Source organism: Pieris rapae, chromosome 18 (assembly GCF_905147795.1).
Source record: "Pieris rapae chromosome 18, ilPieRapa1.1, whole genome shotgun sequence".
In the NCBI taxonomy this organism is placed as follows: Eukaryota; Metazoa; Arthropoda; class Insecta; order Lepidoptera; family Pieridae; genus Pieris; species Pieris rapae.
Genome location: NC_059526.1, coordinates 4,150,115 through 4,169,593, shown reverse-complemented (window position 1 = coordinate 4,169,593; position 19,479 = coordinate 4,150,115). Strand labels below are relative to the sequence as shown.

General features: G+C 37.1%; 2 protein-coding genes across 9 annotated transcripts; both read right to left on the bottom strand.

Annotated features, from left to right (window-relative positions):
- Nucleotides 1–641: 641 nt before the first annotated feature.
- On the bottom strand, nucleotides 642–16,416 carry LOC111001410 (CREB-binding protein). Of its 8 annotated transcripts, none has more exons than XM_045632297.1 (23): nucleotides 15,854–16,416; nucleotides 14,407–14,621; nucleotides 13,937–14,144; nucleotides 13,456–13,622; nucleotides 12,660–12,971; nucleotides 12,089–12,316; nucleotides 11,722–11,860; nucleotides 11,393–11,536; nucleotides 10,788–11,065; nucleotides 10,527–10,645; nucleotides 9,811–10,273; nucleotides 8,798–9,688; nucleotides 8,553–8,710; nucleotides 5,850–5,960; nucleotides 5,278–5,596; nucleotides 4,998–5,141; nucleotides 4,434–4,907; nucleotides 4,022–4,255; nucleotides 3,104–3,895; nucleotides 2,395–2,619; nucleotides 2,036–2,212; nucleotides 1,502–1,699; nucleotides 642–1,269 (listed from the first exon to the last, which is right to left on the bottom strand). In XM_045632297.1, exons 1-23 carry the CDS (start codon nucleotides 15,936–15,938, stop codon nucleotides 892–894), a joined length of 6,459 nt encoding a protein of 2,152 aa, XP_045488253.1. In that variant the 5' UTR covers nucleotides 15,939–16,416; the 3' UTR covers nucleotides 642–891. The 8 variants fall into 8 exon arrangements, with proteins under 8 accessions (XP_045488253.1, XP_045488254.1, XP_045488257.1 ...); XM_045632298.1 differs by having other exon boundaries at nucleotides 2,395–2,616; XM_045632301.1 differs by having other exon boundaries at nucleotides 4,022–4,246.
- A 712-nt stretch (nucleotides 16,417–17,128) lies between these two features.
- LOC111001406 (probable arginine--tRNA ligase, mitochondrial) lies at nucleotides 17,129–19,260 on the bottom strand. Its single transcript, XM_022271299.2, has 3 exons — nucleotides 18,927–19,260; nucleotides 17,744–18,839; nucleotides 17,129–17,658 (listed from the first exon to the last, which is right to left on the bottom strand). Exons 1-3 carry the CDS (start codon nucleotides 18,960–18,962, stop codon nucleotides 17,159–17,161), a joined length of 1,632 nt encoding a protein of 543 aa, XP_022126991.2. The 5' UTR covers nucleotides 18,963–19,260; the 3' UTR covers nucleotides 17,129–17,158.
- Nucleotides 19,261–19,479: the final 219 nt, after the last annotated feature.

The following is a 19,479-nucleotide window of genomic DNA, read 5'->3' as shown; positions in this document are numbered from 1 at the left end:
TCTTCAGAACATCATTAAAACGCTGCTCCGTAAAATATCGCAGTCGACTAAACGCCCTATCTCACTCGCACCCGCTAGAACAGTCGTTACCTCGCACTCGGACCTACAGCGGACTTTCAATGTGTAAGAACCATTAAAACTGTCAAAAGGTAACATTTTGTCATAGGTCCCCATACATAAAATTTAGCATTTATACATAATTATTTTATATTTAAATTTTACTTTAATTATACTTATTTATTTAAGATATGGGGTATCTGGCAGGGGGTAGAAACTGTCATAAGTGTCTGTCAATGGATGACGAGATTTATAGTTATCCCTAATGAAATATAAGAAATTGAGCTTTATACTTATTTTAGCGAATTTAAGGTACTATTTTATACAGCAGTCACTGGTCTTTCTTACCAGTATAGGGGACATGCACAGAAGACCTTTCAGCTTTTATTAAATAACGAAGGTATGGCCGTCGTGTGCTCTTAGGGTATTGTGATTTTCCTAATTTATTTATTATTACTTTAATTGTCTTCGACAATACTAAAAAATATAGATATAATTATATATTGTATTTTTTGTATTGAAAATCAATTAGGTATCTTTTTTTGAGGAATGTAGGGGAGCGAGAAGGAACTGAAACAACCATATATAATGACATAATTATATTATAAAATGATTTAATTACAATAAACAGAATAAGTATCATAATGTACCTATAGTACAAACAACTTACATTTACGTAAAAGCAGTAATAATATTTACATTTTGTACATGCCGCAATCATCGGACGCGGCGTTCGATACGTCGTAATACTAATCGCGTCTCTAAGGATAAATAAATAAGGGCGGGGTCTTACACTATATGTCACACCGGTCCCGCCCGCGTCGTCTATGTACACTACAACTGTTCGACGAACTTCGTGAGCTGGTCCTGCGGCGTCATGGGCGGCAGCTGGTCGTCGGGCGGCGGATGGGGCGCGGGCGGCGCGGGCGACTGGCGCATGAGCAGCAGTTCCGAGGGCGTGGGCGGTCGCGGCGACGGCGTGGCGGGCGGCGACCGCTGCAGTACCCCGCCCGCCGCCGAGAAGTATCGCGTTGCCAGACGGGGCGCCGCCGCCGGAGGATACGCGCCCCGCATAGGCATCATGCCGCCCGACACGCCCGCGCCGCCGCCCTTGAACCACGCGTTGCCGCCCATACCCGTCACGCCGCCTAGGCCCACGTTGGACACGCCGCCCACGTTGCCTACTCCGCCCACATTGGACACGCCACCCACCTATAGTACACATATTTTTTTATATTACATCCTTCACAAATAAGGGGGAAAATTTTTCAATCTATTTAAAAATTTGTTGAATATTAGTTATTATTATCATTATTACAATTTCTATCTCGATAGATTTTTAGGCCTGCAAGGGGATCTATCGCTTTAGGCATTTTAGTTAAAACCTAGGTATAGGACCGCTTTAAGGATTTCCTATATAGAATATATAAATAAGTGACGTTACCTGTTGTTGTTGAGGCAACATAGGGTGCATCTGTTGCAACCTTTGCTGCGGTTGCATCATGTGCTGCAGCTGCTGCCCTTGTTGACCACCGAGGCCCACGTGCGTCACGCCGCCTACGGCCCCGCCGACTCCCCCTACGGCTCCGACGCCGCCAACTCCGCCTACACCGCCGCCTGCTTGTTGCTGATTTTGAGCATTCTGACAAAAAATAACGTAAATCGAGTTATATTAAAGTAATTACAATTTTCTGGCGTAGTATTTTATTCTAAATATAAATAAAAAGTAGTCCGACAAATATAGATATATATTTTATCCTACGTCTGTCATGATGTCATCCACATGTACAAAATTATTCTTTTTTTACTATAATGATTATCTTGAAAATGGACGTTTTTCAATAAATGAACGAAAAAGAAATTACTATAAAAAAAGGATTTATCATAAAACTGTAATGTGGTTGATAATTTTACGGACTTTAGTAAAGCCTTGAACAGTGTAGAGCATCGCTCTAAACGAATAAAAGCCGTATTATACCTGTGCTCTTTGTTTGATGAAGGCGGCCATAAGTGGTGGATTGGACTTGAGTATCTGCAAAATCTCGTGCTGCTGGTTGGGACTGGTGGGCGATCGCAGCGTCGCCATCAATTGCTGCAACGCCTTCTGTTGCATGTGCTGGGGTTGAGTAGCCGCTGGAGTCCCACCAGGTCGCTGCTGTAATTACGGATGTTATTGTTTAAATACCCATATATATATTGTTGTAAAAAGATGTTTAATTTTTTTATTCACAAAAATTATTTACAGGTGGTTAAATATTAAAGATTACTTTTATACCAAAAATGGCTTTGACAGCTCTGTAACTTAGTTAATTATCGATAATCTCTTTCAGGACTAACTTGTATCTGCTGCTGTGGCGGCTGCGGCTGGTGCGGATGGTGTTGCACATGATGCTGCGGGTGGGGATGATGGTGGGGCAGTCGCGCGTGATGGGGCGTGTGGTGCAGGGGCGGGGGGCCCCGGTACCTCGCCGTCCAATCGGCCCTTGCACCACCTGGTGGGCCCATGGCGCCCTGTTTGCCGTAAGATGGCGCCTGTTGCCGCGCCGCCTCCTCTTGCACCTGCAACGTGTGCGCATTATGCGCGCTCTTTACAATGTTCCTTTATTTGTACAACGCTAACACAGACTGTAAATTTAAATGCGCTATCCTAATTAGAAATTGTATTGGATTTACATTTTGTTGTTTTATAAATCTCATTTGAATAAGATAATGTTTAATAATATCATATAGTAAACACGTAACTTCAAACCCAAAGCATGAGTAGTACATTCTGGAACTTAGAGCGTGACGCGTCACGTCTTTCAGTTTCACCGAACACAATCAAACAAGGTGAATCGACATTTTGTAGCACTTTTTTTAATTTATCCAGCAATACCTTTCTCGTTGTTGCCGTATAAACAAACAAACAAATAAAATATCTTTATTCATTTAGGTAAACAAGTACACTTGTGAACATCAAAAACATTAAATTAATTATAAATTTACATATATATAAATTATCCTAAATCATAAAAAAATCGAAAATACATGGGGGTAGTGAGCTCACCTGTTGCAGCGCCTTCTGCACGTTGTGTGGCAGCGAGTGCGCGGCTGGCTTGGCGGGGGGTGGCGAGGCGAGGGGCGCGGCGGGAGGCGAGCTCGGCCCGGCCATATTGCCGCGTGTGTTCATGGCCGCCATCCGCCGCCTGAGGAGTTGCTGCTGCTGCACTCGCTGCTGTACCTGCTGTTGCTTTAGCTTCTGTTTTATACTGCTGCAGAACGGCACCGAGCACTTGCTCTCCTGACAGTGTTTCGCGTGGTAGCAACAGAGCGCGATGAGCTGTTTGCAAATCGGACAGTCGCCCTTGGTCTTGCGCTTGCAGTTCTTGGTGTGTGTGACGACGCGCTTCATCTTCTGGCACGAGGGCAGACGACAGTTGGCGTCGCGGCACTGGCACGCGTGCACCAGCGAGTGGATGCAGCGTTGGATGGACAACTTTCGAGCCTCCTGCGGGTTGGCCTGCTTCATGTCGCCAGGCGACGAGCCCACGTCGAGATCCAGGCCCAGCTTCTCCATCTTGTGGGGATGGCCTCCCTTTTCGTAGCAGGGCACGCACAGGTCGAAGTCGTCGCACACGGTGCAGTGGTAGCGCGTCTCGACGTGCGACTTGCAGGTGTTGCAGGTGTAGACGAACTTGTCTTGGCCCTGGTTGTGTAACTCGTACAGCATGCACAGGGTCGAGTAGTAGGCGCGCCGCGTCGACGAGAACTCGTAGTGGCGGTCGCGCGCCATCGTCAGGAAGGCGTCCCGTCCATCCATCAGGTCACAATTTATTAACGGGTCGGGGTCTTGGATTGGCTGCAAGTGATTAATGATAAGTTCAGCATTTATTTAAATATTTTACTGACTCAGAACAAAAATTCAAGTGACACACAATTTTAATACGAGTTAATTATCCACAAATGAATTGTAAAAATTACTTACAGCTAGACTAGCAGCGGACTGCGCGGAATGTAGGCGGATAACGAAGAACACTTCTTTGTGTTTCTCCATGGTGGCGAAGATTTTCGCACTGAGATCGCTGCCCTGCTGCTGGTCACTCTGCTTCTTGCTGTTCTTCCTTTGGGCTGCTTTAGACTTGTTTGATTTCTTTGCTTTCTTCTGTCCCTTCTTCTTGCCGTCTGGGCCTTGCTCGCATTCCTCAGACGACTGAAATATCTAAAACAACGTTAGATCCCGCTCAAGAGGCTGACTGCTCAATTGTGATGGAATGATTTGAGAGTGAATGATAACACATCAAGATTTTATTTGTTAAGTGATTGTGGGTTAAACATAGATTAGTAGATGTTTGGCAAACATAATCTAAATCAAGCTAATGAAAGCGAATGATACTGACCACTGCCTCTGCGGCTTCAGCCTGCTTTCTCTTCTCCTCTTCTTCTTGATCCAGTTCCTTGATGGACTCCTCTAGCACGTTGGGCCAGAAGTCTCCCTCAAAGTACGGCAACTCCGCTGCCGACGAGATATTGTCCTCCATGGCTTGTTTTAGAATATCTTTATAATCTAATATTATTCTCTCTATAATTCCTTTATCTAACATTTTCTTATACCACTCCTGCAGTCTCTTGGGCTTGGGTATCTTCTGTTCGGGAGGATGGCAGTGGAAGATATAGTCGTCCCCCTCCGAAGGCGGACAGGCCCATATGTGGGCCATTGTGTATCCTAATTGTTTAGCGTAATCCAAATAACCTAAGATAATTTCGTGATAGACGGCAGTCCGATACTGCTTGGGCTTAAAGAAATGTACAGAATCTAGATATGCTATATACACTCGCCGTGTATTCGGCGATGGACTCTCGCTCCCGTATTCCTGCAATAAGAAAATTTATTTTCGTTTACAAATATAAAGCAAATCTAAATTAGGAACACATACAAATATATATTTTATCTTCACACATACCTGAACATGCATTCCGAAGAAACAAACGTCGCAGCCGTCGATCTCCTCAAAGGCGAAGAGCGCTTTCGCCCGGTAAGGGAACTCTGGCGAGAGTTCATTAGAATCGACAAACCGCGATCGCATGCCAGGTTTCACTTCCACCATCTGAAAATAAAATTCGGATTAGTTATTAATATAAAAAAATCATAACAAATATAACCAATATCAAGATATTTTGCACCACATTATTTGAATATAAACATAATATCAAAATAGGGGCTGTCCAAAGGAAATGGGTTACCTTATCCGACGACGCCACCACCCTGATATGCACTTCACCGGCGCCAGTCTCTTTTTTCTTAAGATAATTGTTCACTCTAGTCTCAATAAATATTCCTAATTTAGAAGTGGGCAGCTTTTTCGCGCCGAATTTGTTGTCTTTCCGCTTGGCTCCTTTTTTCTTCAGACAGTTTTCACAGCAGAAGCCCTGCGGCCATATTTGGTCATGATGCAACACACAGATCTGATGCTGCTTTCTGCCACAGTCCGCGCACACCACAAACGGCTCTTGTTCCAAATGGTCATTCTTCATCTCTTTGAATTGGTCTTTACGTATTACGCTAAAAAAATTAAAACGAGTTTCAGTATATTTTTCCGGCAAAATGTACTCACATTTCAATTGATTTTTTTGTTCACTTATGTATATTGAATTGCAGAAGCTTTTATATGCTTTAAATTATTTCTACATTATAAATAGTATTGAAGATACATACGAACTCTGCAATTCAAAACTATATATGTATATATATATTGTTGTGAATAGACATACTATTTATTTGTTGGTTAAATAATACAAAAATAAAAGATACTCACGTCTGTGGTTGCAACGGGTCGTCTCCGAGCGTAACGGTGTCTCCCTGGATGTCGTTGAAGCATTTCTGGCAGAAGGTGTATCTATCGGACACAACCCCATATGCTTTTAGACTGTTTGCACAATCAGCGGTGTCGTCGTGTTCCGTGAGTGAGGTGAAGCGAGGAGTGCGCAAGGGTGCCAACCAAGGACGAGCCAAAACAAATTAGTAAGCGATGAGAACATAATAGGGATTAGTCGAGCGCCTGGCGCAAGCCCATGATGTTCGTAAACAGCACGTTGCAAAATTTTGATGAGACGAAGGGATTTGGAAGATAAAATCAATAAGTGCTTAGCACTTTCCATCGGAAAAGGAATAAAGAGAAACGTTGTAGAAGATTATTACAGATATTTTGCAAATATAGCAAAAAAACCCATTCAGTGTTCTTTTGACAACTATTATATTAAGCTGTTCAACCTCATCAAAGTTTTGATAGTGCTGGTGATTAGACAGTAATATTTTCCAGAGTGTCAAATTGTTGATGTTTTCTTGTCTAATCAATATTAACATTGTTTTAAAAGTATTATGGTCAGCAACATGTTTGAACACTCCAGGTAATATTTAATCTCATAACAACAACATAGTCAAGTATAACTTGTTGTAGCTATTTTACACTTGTAGCAAAAAATTCACACATTTATAAACTGAATATCAAAGTATAGGTAAAAATATACTTAAATTTAATTTATATTGTTTCAAATATTAAATTTAACATTTTGCTTCAAGTGCTTCTTGCAATATAGAGCCAAGGTACTGCAAGGACATATGAACAATTTAGAAAAGGCAAACACTTGAGCTAAATCTATTAAGAGCAGTATAACCAGCAAGATTGTAATAAATATATATATTTACACAGTATTGTATTACATATCTAAAGAGATTTTTTGTGAATTTAAGGGCTGAAATGTCGCTGATTATATCTAAATTAGCTTAAAGTATTATGCTATGACAAGGAATAGGTATATTTGTGTTAAAGCAACATTAAATATAAATAAGGTATTGTCATATTGGTTAATTTTGTATCAGATTTCAAACCTATTTTTTTTTACATTAATTAAAACGGAGTGAAATCCAATCGACAAATGAATGTTTATATTTCAACGTCTATTTTGAATTACGGCGTAAATCGGTCTTTGCGTTTTATATACCGAAATATTGTTTCGCCTGCTAGCCTTGATATAAGGCCATCTAAAAACATTGCTTTCATTCGCGAATGATCAATTTGGATATTCTTAAAATTTAAAAATCCTTCGCTTACACAGGACACACCGTTGAAAAATAATTAAAATAAAAACAGAATAACTTTTATTAGGCACACAAATTCTGCATTTGAAACTGAACATGTTCTGTGTTTATATAATATTGTATATGTAAATAGGTATGTGGGTCTAATAATAAAATTCTTCCTTTTGAAGTCGATTAAAAAGACGTTTTATGCTATAATGTTACTTAGTGTTTGTATATACGTGGCGCCAATGTTCTAACTTTCTCATTACATTATATTAAAAAGGTTTTTATTTGAATTTAACAGCACAACTAAAATTTATAGTGTTCGTGTGTAAGGTAATCAAATGTCACTACAGTAGGCTTCATTTCACTCGACTAGACAATACTCAAATTACAACGTGTTTTGTTACGTGTTGGTGCTAAACGACATATTGTTCAAACTATAAGGATCAATTAACCATTTAATTTTCACTAAAAATTACCGATTTACGTTATGAATCAACGGTTTAAAGACTATTATTTTTTTTGTCTTTAATTTAATATTAAATTTAGGAGAATATTAAAAAATGAATCTCACTCGCTGACTTTTCAAATAGGTGATTCTCTTTTCTATAAAAATATAATGTACTCAGTTACTGTAAACATTGTAAATAACTATTAAGCATAGTAATTTGCATGTTTACAATAAAAATAATCACAGAACATGCAATTTCCATATAGAACACAGGTATTGTTAATTGGACATGGTGGGTTAATGATTATACTGAAATAAATTACCCATATTACATAATGTAAGAAAACGGCTATTACGAGAAGCACAAAAATGTTTAGCAACATTAGTTACGATATTTGGTATTTATTACACTAAAAATGGCGATACAGATTCAAAGTTTTTGAATTGAAACCATTGTGCTCAAAAATTAATAAATAAACTTCACTATGAACCGTGTTAGAATATTTAATAGGTCTGTGTGTTTACCGGTGCTATAGAGATTTGCCTATAGCATTATTGAGGATGGAAAACATCTTGTTTAAACAACCCATAAGTCGAGTAATTGCGACTTTTTATGAAGTTATTACGTTACAACTTTTACTTCCATAGTATAGCTTAAAAATTGTGTTGCGACTACTATACGGTTCAAAACCCAAATTAACAATGATAGATAGATTCAGAAATAAGTATGTTCGAAGGACTAATTCCATTTTTAATATTGTATAATAATAAACCGATCAATAATTTATAAAAGCGTAGTTACTGCAAGAGACATACAATATTAAAGTCGGATGTATTTGAATGTCGATCTAAAAGTTTTCAAAACATGTTTCATATTCTAAATCTACTCTTGGACAGTATCAATGTCAAATGTCATAAAAAGTTTTAGTTCCTAAAAATAAATTAAATGTTGTAATATAGGCTAAAACTGGATCTAGATCATACCTGTTCTGGTAGGAGAAGTACTTCGCATCCCGAGGTATAGTGCAGAGTTGCTTGCCATAACAACACAGCACTTGAGGGTTGAACGCGTACTTCCTTCCGCAGCAGTAGCCTAACGACTGCATAACTGGGTCGATTTCCGCCTCAAACACTTCGGATAGCTGAAGGGGTAATGATATATATTATATAACAGGTAAATATAACAACTTTGACATAAAAATTTTATGTATTTTGCTGATGAAACTCACCTTGGTACAATATCTGTAGACGCGGGAGTTCTTTCTATTGTAGAGCCACGCGTTCTCAAACATGAGCCATACGTCATCGACATACTCCCAAGGGTCTTTGTATTCACCGCGGTCTAATTTCATTTTGATGGTAGACAGGTCTATCGGCTTCGTCACTATGTCAAAGTAGTCGGGAATGCCCAACGCCGCCGCGTCCACGGGCTTCTGAAAGGGAGTCGACTCCGGGTCTAGCCTAAATAGCTTTTCTAGAGTTGGCAACAGCGCCTGCCTCAACTCCTCCGGCTTGAACACGAAAGGTTTCTTAGGTCCTCGGTCAACCGCGGCCGGTTCGCTCGGCACGCTCTCCGGCTCCTCTCTGATCTCTTGTTTGATCTCTTGTTTGATCTCCTGTTTGATCTCCGGCGTCGGTTCCGACATCTCCTGTTTGATATCCGTCGCAAAAGTATCGCTTCTCTCTGCCATGTCTTTGTCATTTACTGATCGCATGCCTTTGCCCCCGCACTCCTCGGGCTCTTCTTTGATTTTAGGCTCTTCGGGCTCTCGTTTAATTTCTGGAGTGGGGGGCGGGTCCGGGGGCGCCGTAGGTGCCGCGTGCGTCGGCGCAGCGTGAGGGACGGCAGGCGCGGGGGAGGCGTGCGGGAGGGGGACGGGGGTCGCGGGGGCGGTTTGGGGAGCGGGGGAGCTGAGTTCCCGGAACGTGGACGTCATGAAGGGACTTGCGAGCCGTTTCATGTCAGGCTGATGAGAGGGGGAGGGGGACGCGAGCGCCGGGCCGTTGCTTGGAAGAGAGTATTGGGGGGCGGGGGAGGTCATGGCCTGCGCGAACGGAGACATGCCCGCCGTGCTCACTGAGCCCACGCCCACTGATCCGCCGTTCGGTGTATGCGGCATCTGTTTATAAATAAAATCCTGTTAGTTATTGTCTAACATATCAGTTTTGTCAAAGTACAATGTATTTTTAATTTAAAACGTATGCTGATGTAACAACCATTTTCGCATATTGTATTAATTACCTGATTAGGACTGGGTCCCGGCGGCCCAACGAGGTTGGGCTGGTAGGTCATCCTATTTGTGGACATGGGCAGATTCATGCCAGGCGAAGGTATCCTCATTGCGGGCAAACTGGGTTGAGTGGGCATATTGGGCCTGACGCCGACACCCAATCCCACGACTCCAGGCGCAGTGGGCCTGACGCCCATTACTCCGCCACCTGATAGTACGCCTGGCTGGCTCTGTAACTGGTTTTGCTGCTGCGCCTGTTGCGCTTGTAATTGCTGCTCTTTCCGCTTTTGCCGCTTTTCCTCTAGCTCTTTTTGTATCTTATAAATCTTTTCCGCGAGCAGATGGTAGTATTCTGAACGAGTACCCGCCATTTCGTACATGTCACCTTCTACTTTTCTCGCGTATGCTACTAAATTGTGCATACGTTTGTCTTGCATTGCTGTGGGGTCGGGCGTTGGAAAGATAGCTTGCACCCTGTTTACAAATTAAAAAATATATAAAAACTTATACAAGTGGAAATATTACGAAAACATTGTATCAAAAGGACAACCAAAATTATGTTTTAATTACCCAATCATTGTAAGAGTTAAAATTTAATGGACCATTTTAGATATGTTTTATATAAACATTTAAATATGTTGTTTTATTACCGTTGCTTTCACAAAAAAGAAAATCCGAGTGAATATTTAGTTTGTTGGTTATATGTAGTGTATAAAAAGAAACTTACAGTTTATGAACAAGGTGGTTTCTGAGATCAGGAGTTATAGACTGGTGCCATTCCTTGGTGCCCGACACGGGGTTAGCTGTCACTGGCCCGCCGCCCAATTGTAGAGTCCCCGTACCCATCTATGTAACAAAACATTCACCTTTCAGCATTGTTTATAATAAATACAAATTATAAATATTTCCCCTATAAAAAGAAGGACATTTTATTTTTCTAAATTATTGTAATGAATAACACTTTATATTTATTTCATGTATATCTTACCTGTTGCTGAGGCTCGGTTTGATGCGCGAAGAGTTGCTGCTGCTGATGGGGCATCACATCTGACAGCGCCGGGGGGCGGGGCGCGGCTAGTCGGGCCAGAGGGGCGCGAGCGAAGCCCATCCCCGAAGTGGGGCAGATGCCCAAACCGAGAGCTTCGTACGCTCGCTTGAGCTCAGGCGCCGCACCAACACCCACTTGAACGTTGCCCACGCCCACACCCACGCCTACGTTACCCACCGAGCTAGAGCCCGTCGCGTTCGTCGACACGCCCGCTCCGCCTGTACAACATCGACTTTATAGAAAACCATGGAAAACTCGCGCGACACTTCTCATCGGTGAGAATAGAAATCTATCTAAATATATCGTAACATCATTAAAAATAAAAATTAAAAGAACTTTACAAACTTATTTTCTCTTATGACCTAGGAACTTATACCTAGTAGCCTACTACTGGATTAAAAATAAATAAATATAAATAAGTTGAATGCCAAATATGTACAAGTCTTAAAAATATTATCTGATCATTTATTGAAGGCAAGCTTTATTGGAGCATTTTTTTAACCATTGGTATTTGCTCTATCTTAATGTTTAAATTCTTTACTTACCTTGTAGAGGATTAACCGGCGGCAATGAGTTGGGTTGTTGAGAGTTGACGTTAACACTAACTCCGCCCACGCCCGCGTTCGCGTTTACTCCGCTCACGCCCACTCCGACGCCCACGCCCGTTGTCGCGTGGGATACTGCAGCAGCTATATATGGTTAATATTAGAAGAATATAAGTTTCATTTATCTAAACTAATAATTTTAGTATTATACATATTTATCTAAACGTAACTATGCTATATAATATCAATTTATTAATACAAATGTCATGTTATGGTAAATTATGTATATACGATAAATAAAATACTAGTAGATATAATGATTATCTTACCATTCATATTATTTGACCTCGTTCTGTCTGCTTGTTTGAGAGGTAGACAGACAGGACAGTCGTTCTTATTGCAATGTTTCCAGTGATTGATAATTTGTCTTGATGAGGAACAATGAGGTACCGCGCAGTTTTTACCCGCCTAAAAAAAAAAATACTAATATTAAATCCGCTTAAAATAAATTTGATATTAAATATATTTATTAGTTGCAGTAAAAGTGTATTATTAAAAATTCCATACATTCTTTACTTCAAACCAATTTCATAGCTACAAATAATTAGACTTAATCGTATAGGCAAACCCAGTAGCGAATTAACACTCTGTTAATTTAATTTAATGTATTAAATTTACTTGCGGACGTATACTGACCTGACAAGATATCATATGGTTCAACACGCCCTTCATAGTCTTGCAGTGAGGCAGCGTACACGTCCACGTATCGCCGTTGGACTGCGATTCTCTTCGTTGGCATTTATGCGCGTGCAACAACAGTACTAACTGTTGCTGTATCAATTTTCTCTTCTCTGGGTCTGCGATTGAACCCGTGTTCGGTTGAGTGGGAGCCGAGGCAGCTTGCGTCGCCGCTTGAGGCTGTGACTGACAAATTATGCGGTCATTATTTTATGCTTTACAATGAGGCCCGTGTTCAAAAACTTTTGATATATTTTTTTAAAACAGACCTCATACATTAATAGTTTAAGAATATGGTTTGCATGAAATTATTGATTTTCTTACTATAAAAAAATCATTTTATGATATTTGTTTAGTCTTTAATTTCACAGTAAAAACGTTAAAAAATATTTAACACACAAGTCGATCCCACTTTTCCATCCCTCTTATCCAAGATTTAGAAGCCGCAAGAAGGCATAGTTATCAAAGAAACGATGGCATTAGGTAGTGCATATATAGCATCGATTTGATATTTAGCAGTCTGTCTCACCTGTCCTCCAGCAGGTGCACCAGGTGTTTGCGGCGATGGTGCGGGGGGAACTGCTTGCGCTGCTCCGCCCCCCGCTTCAGGTGGGGGGCCGAATCGTACGCCTGCTGCTCTCTGAGCGGCTGCAACACCTGCACTCGCAGCAGGCTGCCCATACGCTGGGTGATATGGAACGAGCGGGTGTCCTCCACCCGTCCCTCTAGCCCCGTGCGTCAGTCCATGGACCGGCACGCCCTGGCCGAGGCCAGACCGAGTAGGCACTTGCATTCCTACACCGACGCCCATTCGCCCGCCTAGCGGACCGTTCTGCATTGCCTAATAATTTTAAGTAAATAATGATAATAAATACTGTGTTTTTGGGCCTTTTATCAAAACTTTTAATATTTTATTATTAGATTACTCCTAAAATTTTTATAAAAAAAAAGTCTTAGTAATCCACACTTCTCTAAAATTCTATAATCTCATATAAAAAGTATGTGACAAATATTACATATTCTTTGAACTGCTTAATATGTACAAAGCCTTGATATATAAAAAGTGCAGTCTATTTAGGACAGAATTGTTGCAAAAACAGTTAATAACATTATAGCCAGCAAGAAATTATTTTTAGGCGGCAGATCAGTTTTGTATTTTAAAAGAATTTGCTATGGCCAGAAACTAAAAAGTAACTGTTTTAAACATATATACAACTATAACTATTTTTTCGTATGTAATTTCTGACACATTTACTTACAACAAATTCGACTAACAAAACATGTTAAAAATAGTAATTAAATTTAATAATTTACAAGTATTTTACCTGGGCATGAGGATGATGTTGTGCATTTGGATGGTGATTGTTACCCATATGCGTTGGTAGCTGCTTATTAACATTGTTGATGATGCCTCCGCCCAGCATACCAGCTCCACTCATATTACTATTCGTAACTACCATGTTACCACCAACATTTGCTACATTCATACCACCTGAAGGTAAATTTTTAATTTATATCCTCTAGGCTATTTGTTATGGTCTACCATAAACTTATTAAATGTTTTTTAACCTTTATCTGATCTGATAATATAAACAATTAGATGGATTGAATTTCTCTTAACAAAATTTACTACATTTCAATTACATGTGTTGCTTGATATTTTATCACACCAATAAACCAAAACTTAAATCACATTAGCTATATGATTTGTTGACTGTATTAGACTAACATCTAGAAATTTATTTTAGCATGATAAGTACCTTAAAATAAAACAAAACTATATTTTAATATTTGCAACATCCATACCTTGTATAGAACTCATAGGCATATTGGAATGGAGTTGATTAGGGTGGCTTGTATTTGGCATGAGTTGCTGATGCATACCACCCATGAGATCCTTGGAGACTGAGACATTTGGTGGTGATTGGAGATTTGGACTCTTACTACCTAGACTGCCCAAACTTAATGGATTGTTGTGGCCAACTAAGCCACTCTTATTGCCCTGTGAAAAGACCAGCACACGAAATAATACATCATTAGTATATTTGTTAAAAAAAATCACTGCATGTTTTAGTTACTAGTATGACTATTTCCTGATTTAATCAAAAAAGGGGACCATTTAAATCTGTAATATCTGTTTGTTTTGTCAATACTGGTAGTTATTAAAATGTTTTTTAATAAATTTTATAGAAAAGAAAAATTAGTTATTCTATAACAACCTTAAAAACTATTAAATATAAAATATGTTAAAACTTGTATCACTCCCAGGTACTTACTTGTTGAATAAGATGATTATTAATCTGTCGTTGCATAGCTGCTGTAGGGTCATCCCCATTTAGCTGTTGTGGGCCCATTTGTCCCCCAGGCCCCGGGCCTTGGGCGGGGGGTTTTGGACCTGTTACACCTGGTTGTTCACCCCAAGAACCACCCATAAGTTCATCAGGAAGATCTTTTTCAAGGTCAAACATATCCAGGTTAGAAAACCCATCTGCTGAAACAAGTATTTTGTTTAATCTAATTAAGGATCTGTCAGTACATATAGTATAAAATATAATTAAAAAAATACATACAATATATGTAAATTTACAGTTTAATGTTTGCAGTTTTTTATAATTATCAGAAGATTGGGAAATACTATTTTCTTATTTTTTTTGCTATATCTGTTACATATTCTAGGAAATTATGTGCCATATATTTTGTAATAAAATAACTGTGTTATAAAATTGTTCATCAAAGTATTTGAGATAGAATTTACTATCATCTCCAAACTAAAAACAAAAACTAGAGTTTAGGAAGTATTTTTTATTCATAATAAATTAATTGTTATTTACAGATGGATTAGTTTTATGAGATAGTTTTAGCTAAAATAGTAATCATTACAAAAAGTTTAAATAAACTTTTCATATTCTTATTTTTTTATTTATTTACAACTGTTATGTTTATAATTAATATGCTATATAGCACTTTTTACTGAAATTTTAGTTTTATAAAATTATCTATATCATAATATTTACTTCATTAAAATTATTAGAGGTTATGTGTCATGTTGTACACATAACTAACATATATATATTTTATTTTTAATTCCTTAGTCAATTTTAATTTATTTTAGTCTATATTTAATCATGAACTGGTGCCTTAATATTTATTATTGTTAAAAAAATAATATTCTACAAAAGCAACAAACCATTTCAACCGTTTCTTTTCTTAAATTGATTTAATGATTAATGAAAAAAATTACATCAATGTAATATATATATATAGACAAAAAGAACAGGTTAATATAGGTTTAATGCAGTTAACCAGAAATCTGAGTGATAATAAAGATTTTTTTAATTTCATTGATATTTTTATTAATTTCATAACCGGGTTGTTAAAAAAACAAGAAACATATTTTAATAAAAAAAGTAAGTATCAGAATTATATAAAATAATATATCTATCAATGAAGTAGTCATAAATGACATCAGGTTTACTAAGCAAATTAAAGAAAAAAAATAACTTTGTTAAAGTGTTCAAGACATAAAAAATATTAATCATATAGAAATATACTCAAAAAATGCAATTTATTTGTTTCGTTTACTCACGAAACAATAAATACGACGCAAAACTTGTGCGAGGCGCTAACAAGAACGAAGGCAAAATGTCAAAATTCACTGTACAAAGTAGTGACAGTATATTACTCGAACATCACAAAACTTTTAAAATATGAAAAAGTACTAACCTGCTGTGTCTGATGGACCCTGAAAAGGGTCCCGAATCATTTTGGGCCGCTTATTGGGCGGCTCATCCACATGATGATCGGCCATGGTTCTGTTTACTAAACGTAAGCCGTCTTGAATATTTCGGCCCGCCGATTTAAATTGCACTTTTAAGTCTAATATCTTTAAAAAATAACATTTTAGATCGATTTATCATTCATCACAACATAATTCACCCACATCCCGATCGTCCGATGCCCTCCACACCATCGAAGGCACATATTAAAATTTCTCACTCAAGTATTCGCCATTACAAAGCTCCGAATCGAAGAGCTACACAGAGTACCCTCTCACCATCTTCCGACGGAACTAGCACAATAAATGAAAACAATATCACCAGATTTATGCTACTTTATTTAACTTATTTTAACGTTCATATAACACGATTACACTTAACACTTGAAAATATAGGGAATGGTTAAGTTAATGATAAAATGATGTAAGAAAAAACAGAAAATTTACACGACAAATTCCGAAATACTTCTAAGTCTCTCCAGCGCAAAATGGCGGCTGTTGATGAAAACTTTTTCTACGCTTGTCAGAAAATGTCGGCCTATAAAGATACGAGCGTTGTGATTGGCCGAAACGTACCACGTGACAAACGGAAGTGCAGTCTTGAAGCAGGATCGGTCAGATTGTTCTGACGTCAAGGCGTTTCGAAACGAACTCTAGCGAATCGAGCCGAACATGATTAATTTAATATATATTCAATTCAAAAACCTAATATTCATTATTTGTCCACTAAACAGGTATATTACAAATCAATACAGTATTACATCTAACCGTAACTTTTATTTTTGGTGTTTTTTTGTAAATAAATCGTTAAATAGTTATCGGTTTTAAACTTCCCTCCTCATTCGGGAGGGGTCGCCATCAATACAACGTGTCTCTAGTCTATGATATCTAGGTCATCAAAGACAAATAACCAAATTTTAATGTAGATACTAGTAAATTAGTCTATTTCATATGAGTAAATATAAGTCAATAAATTTAATATTTAGAAATATTACTTACATATTATTAATTTCTGTAGTTACGTCGTTACTGTAATTTTTAATAAATATTTTTTATACAATGTAAGTCTGATAATTGATAAAAGCGGTATCTAGTGGTTATTAATGTTCACCTAACTTAAATGTCTATTCGATTCGAGTTCAATTCATTGCTAGTAATGACTGCAGTAAAAAAACCTTTTTTAAAGTTTATAATTTTTGGATTAAAATATGTATCAAAAAATATTTAAGATTTAAATAATTTTATTTTGTTGTTTACATTTCATATAATGGTTTAACCCCCAAAATTTTAAGACTAGTATTTAAAACTTTTCGTACACAATAAAATACTAAGAGTCTTTGAGAAGCTTGCTCTTCACCAGAACCTTTGACTTTAACTTCATTAAACATTCTGTTAACATGTCGTGATAATTTAAATAAATAGTTTACAATTATACATGCTTCTTTTTCCTCACAAGCTCTTTTTAATATATTATCAAATTTTGCTAATTCAGCCACTACAACAGCAATTATATCTTCATCTAAAAAATTTGGATCACAAAAATCTGGTATTATTGCACCAGAGTTTTTCTCAAGACTCCACAATCTACAATGCAGATATTGTAGTTTAATACCACTATCTCCATCACTCTGTAAGGCTCGACTCCAATCAAATTCATAGTCCCTTGTTCTTCTTTGCTTTAAATCATTAATTAATACAGCAGTTATCCCTAAAATATCACAGGTCTCTTCATTCATTGCAGATGCCCTTGTATCTGTAATAAAAAGAGATAAAAAACATACAAACATATACATTAGAATTCAGTTGATTGAAAAATTTAATTTAAAAAAAACCATTACTTTTTGACTGTAGTTGCTGCTCAACCATTTTTGTCTTTGCTTCATCTAAAATATCGTTGAGAAAAACAACATTTCCCTGTCTAGTACTCATGCCTTTGATTCTGCCAAATTTAACATGTTCACATCCTCTAATACATTCTTTGTTTAATTTTCCAACTATATCAATAAGAGCTGTGAAATGATCAGTTTGTGCATTATCAACAACATACAACATTTTGTCAAATTTATACTTATCATATCTGGTTAATAATGCTGCAATATCTCTTGTTAAATACAGTGTTGAATTATCACTTTTCAATAGTGTCACATCTCGATTGTTGACTTTGGCTATCTTTTTTCCAGTTTCATGAGAGGTTAATATCTTTGAATTTTCTAACTGTTGCAATATATTATTTATAGCTTTACCATTATAATCTGATTCCCATTCAAAATAGTCAAATTTAATCCCTAATCTTTCATAAACTTTTTCCAACTCTTTGATAGTAATTTCTCTTATAGCTTTCCATGTTTCTAAATTAGATTTTCCTTCTTCTATGTCACTAAAATATTTTTTTGCATCATTTCTAACAGTGTCATCTTCAGATGCTATTTTATTTACTTCAACATAAATATCATACAGCAGTCTAATAGGATTTTCTTTCAGTTTGTTTAAGGAAATGTTTTTAGAGTTTATACCATATTGCAGAAGTCCAAACTGGGTACCCCAATCTCCTAAATAATTTAATCTAATTACCTCATTTTGATGGTATGAATTAATATTTGATATAAAATTACCAATTATTGTTGATCTCAGATGGCCAACATGAAATGGTTTTGCTATGTTTGGAGAACTGAAGTCAACAAGTATTTTCTTTGGATTCTCATTTATTTCTTGGTTATTTTGTTTCAAAGAATCAAGAACATTTTTTATAACAAGAGTTTTATCCACTTGGAAGTACAGGGATTCAGAATCCAGCTCAATTTGGGAACGTTTTAAAGAATGTTTATTTTGCGATGCTAAATGAACATCGTATACTTTTTCTTTGGTATTGTATGATAAATTAATATTTGTTAAGTGATTATAGCTGTAATTATTTTTCAACGCATAATTTGTGACCTGTAAACAAATAACACAGTATTTTATAATTTAATTGAAAAATAATCATAGTCATAATCAAGTAGTTCTGAAGCTTCAGTAGCTTACCTGTTCAATAAGCATAGATTTTAACTTAGTGCCCATTTTAACACAAATAATCTACGTAATAAATACTAAATTTGAACAATAAATAACCTATATTATAATGTAGTTTTTCATTAAATTTATTATAAATTTAAATTTTATATTACTTATTTAATAAAATAAAAAAAAGCTTGGTGTGGCCAACTGCGAACAATTTCCTCATAACCAAATTATAAGGATTTTGGAGTAATTTGTTCCTACTGCCTGGTGCATTTAATGTAATATACTATAATATTTACATAAAAATTGAGATAGCCGTTATCATCTGATCAACTCCAAACATATATGCAGTTCCAGAATTCATAGCTATTAAATTCAATGCCTGAACAAATTTAAATACATATGTAAAAATTGTTATCAGTGTCATTTCCTTGAATACAATCGATTCATCGATCCTAGTCTTACTTATATTGACAATTCAATTCAATTCAAATTCAAAATTTATTTATTCATGTAGGTAACAATGTACACTTATGAACGTCAAAAAAAGAAATATTAAATGAATTTAATTTTACAT

What these genes read in the sequence shown, in the direction of transcription:
- LOC111001410 (XM_045632297.1), bottom strand. Translation starts at nt 15,938, where the DNA reads ATGGCCGATCATCATGTGGATGAGCCGCCCAATAAGCGGCCCAAAATG. An exon ending in AAACCGAGCCTCAGCAACAG is followed by an intron (nt 10,646 to 10,787) that starts GTAAGATATACA and finishes TTTGTTACATAG; the next exon opens with ATGGGTACGGGGACTCTACA. An exon ending in AACCACCTTGTTCATAAACT is followed by an intron (nt 10,274 to 10,526) that starts GTAAGTTTCTTT and finishes ATTTGTAAACAG; the next exon opens with GGTGCAAGCTATCTTTCCAA.
- LOC111001406 (XM_022271299.2), bottom strand. Translation starts at nt 18,962, where the DNA reads ATGGGCACTAAGTTAAAATCTATGCTTATTGAACAG. An exon ending in AATCTATGCTTATTGAACAG is followed by an intron (nt 18,840 to 18,926) that starts GTAAGCTACTGA and finishes ATTTGTTTACAG; the next exon opens with GTCACAAATTATGCGTTGAA. An exon ending in GCAGCAACTACAGTCAAAAA is followed by an intron (nt 17,659 to 17,743) that starts GTAATGGTTTTT and finishes TTTTTATTACAG; the next exon opens with ATACAAGGGCATCTGCAATG.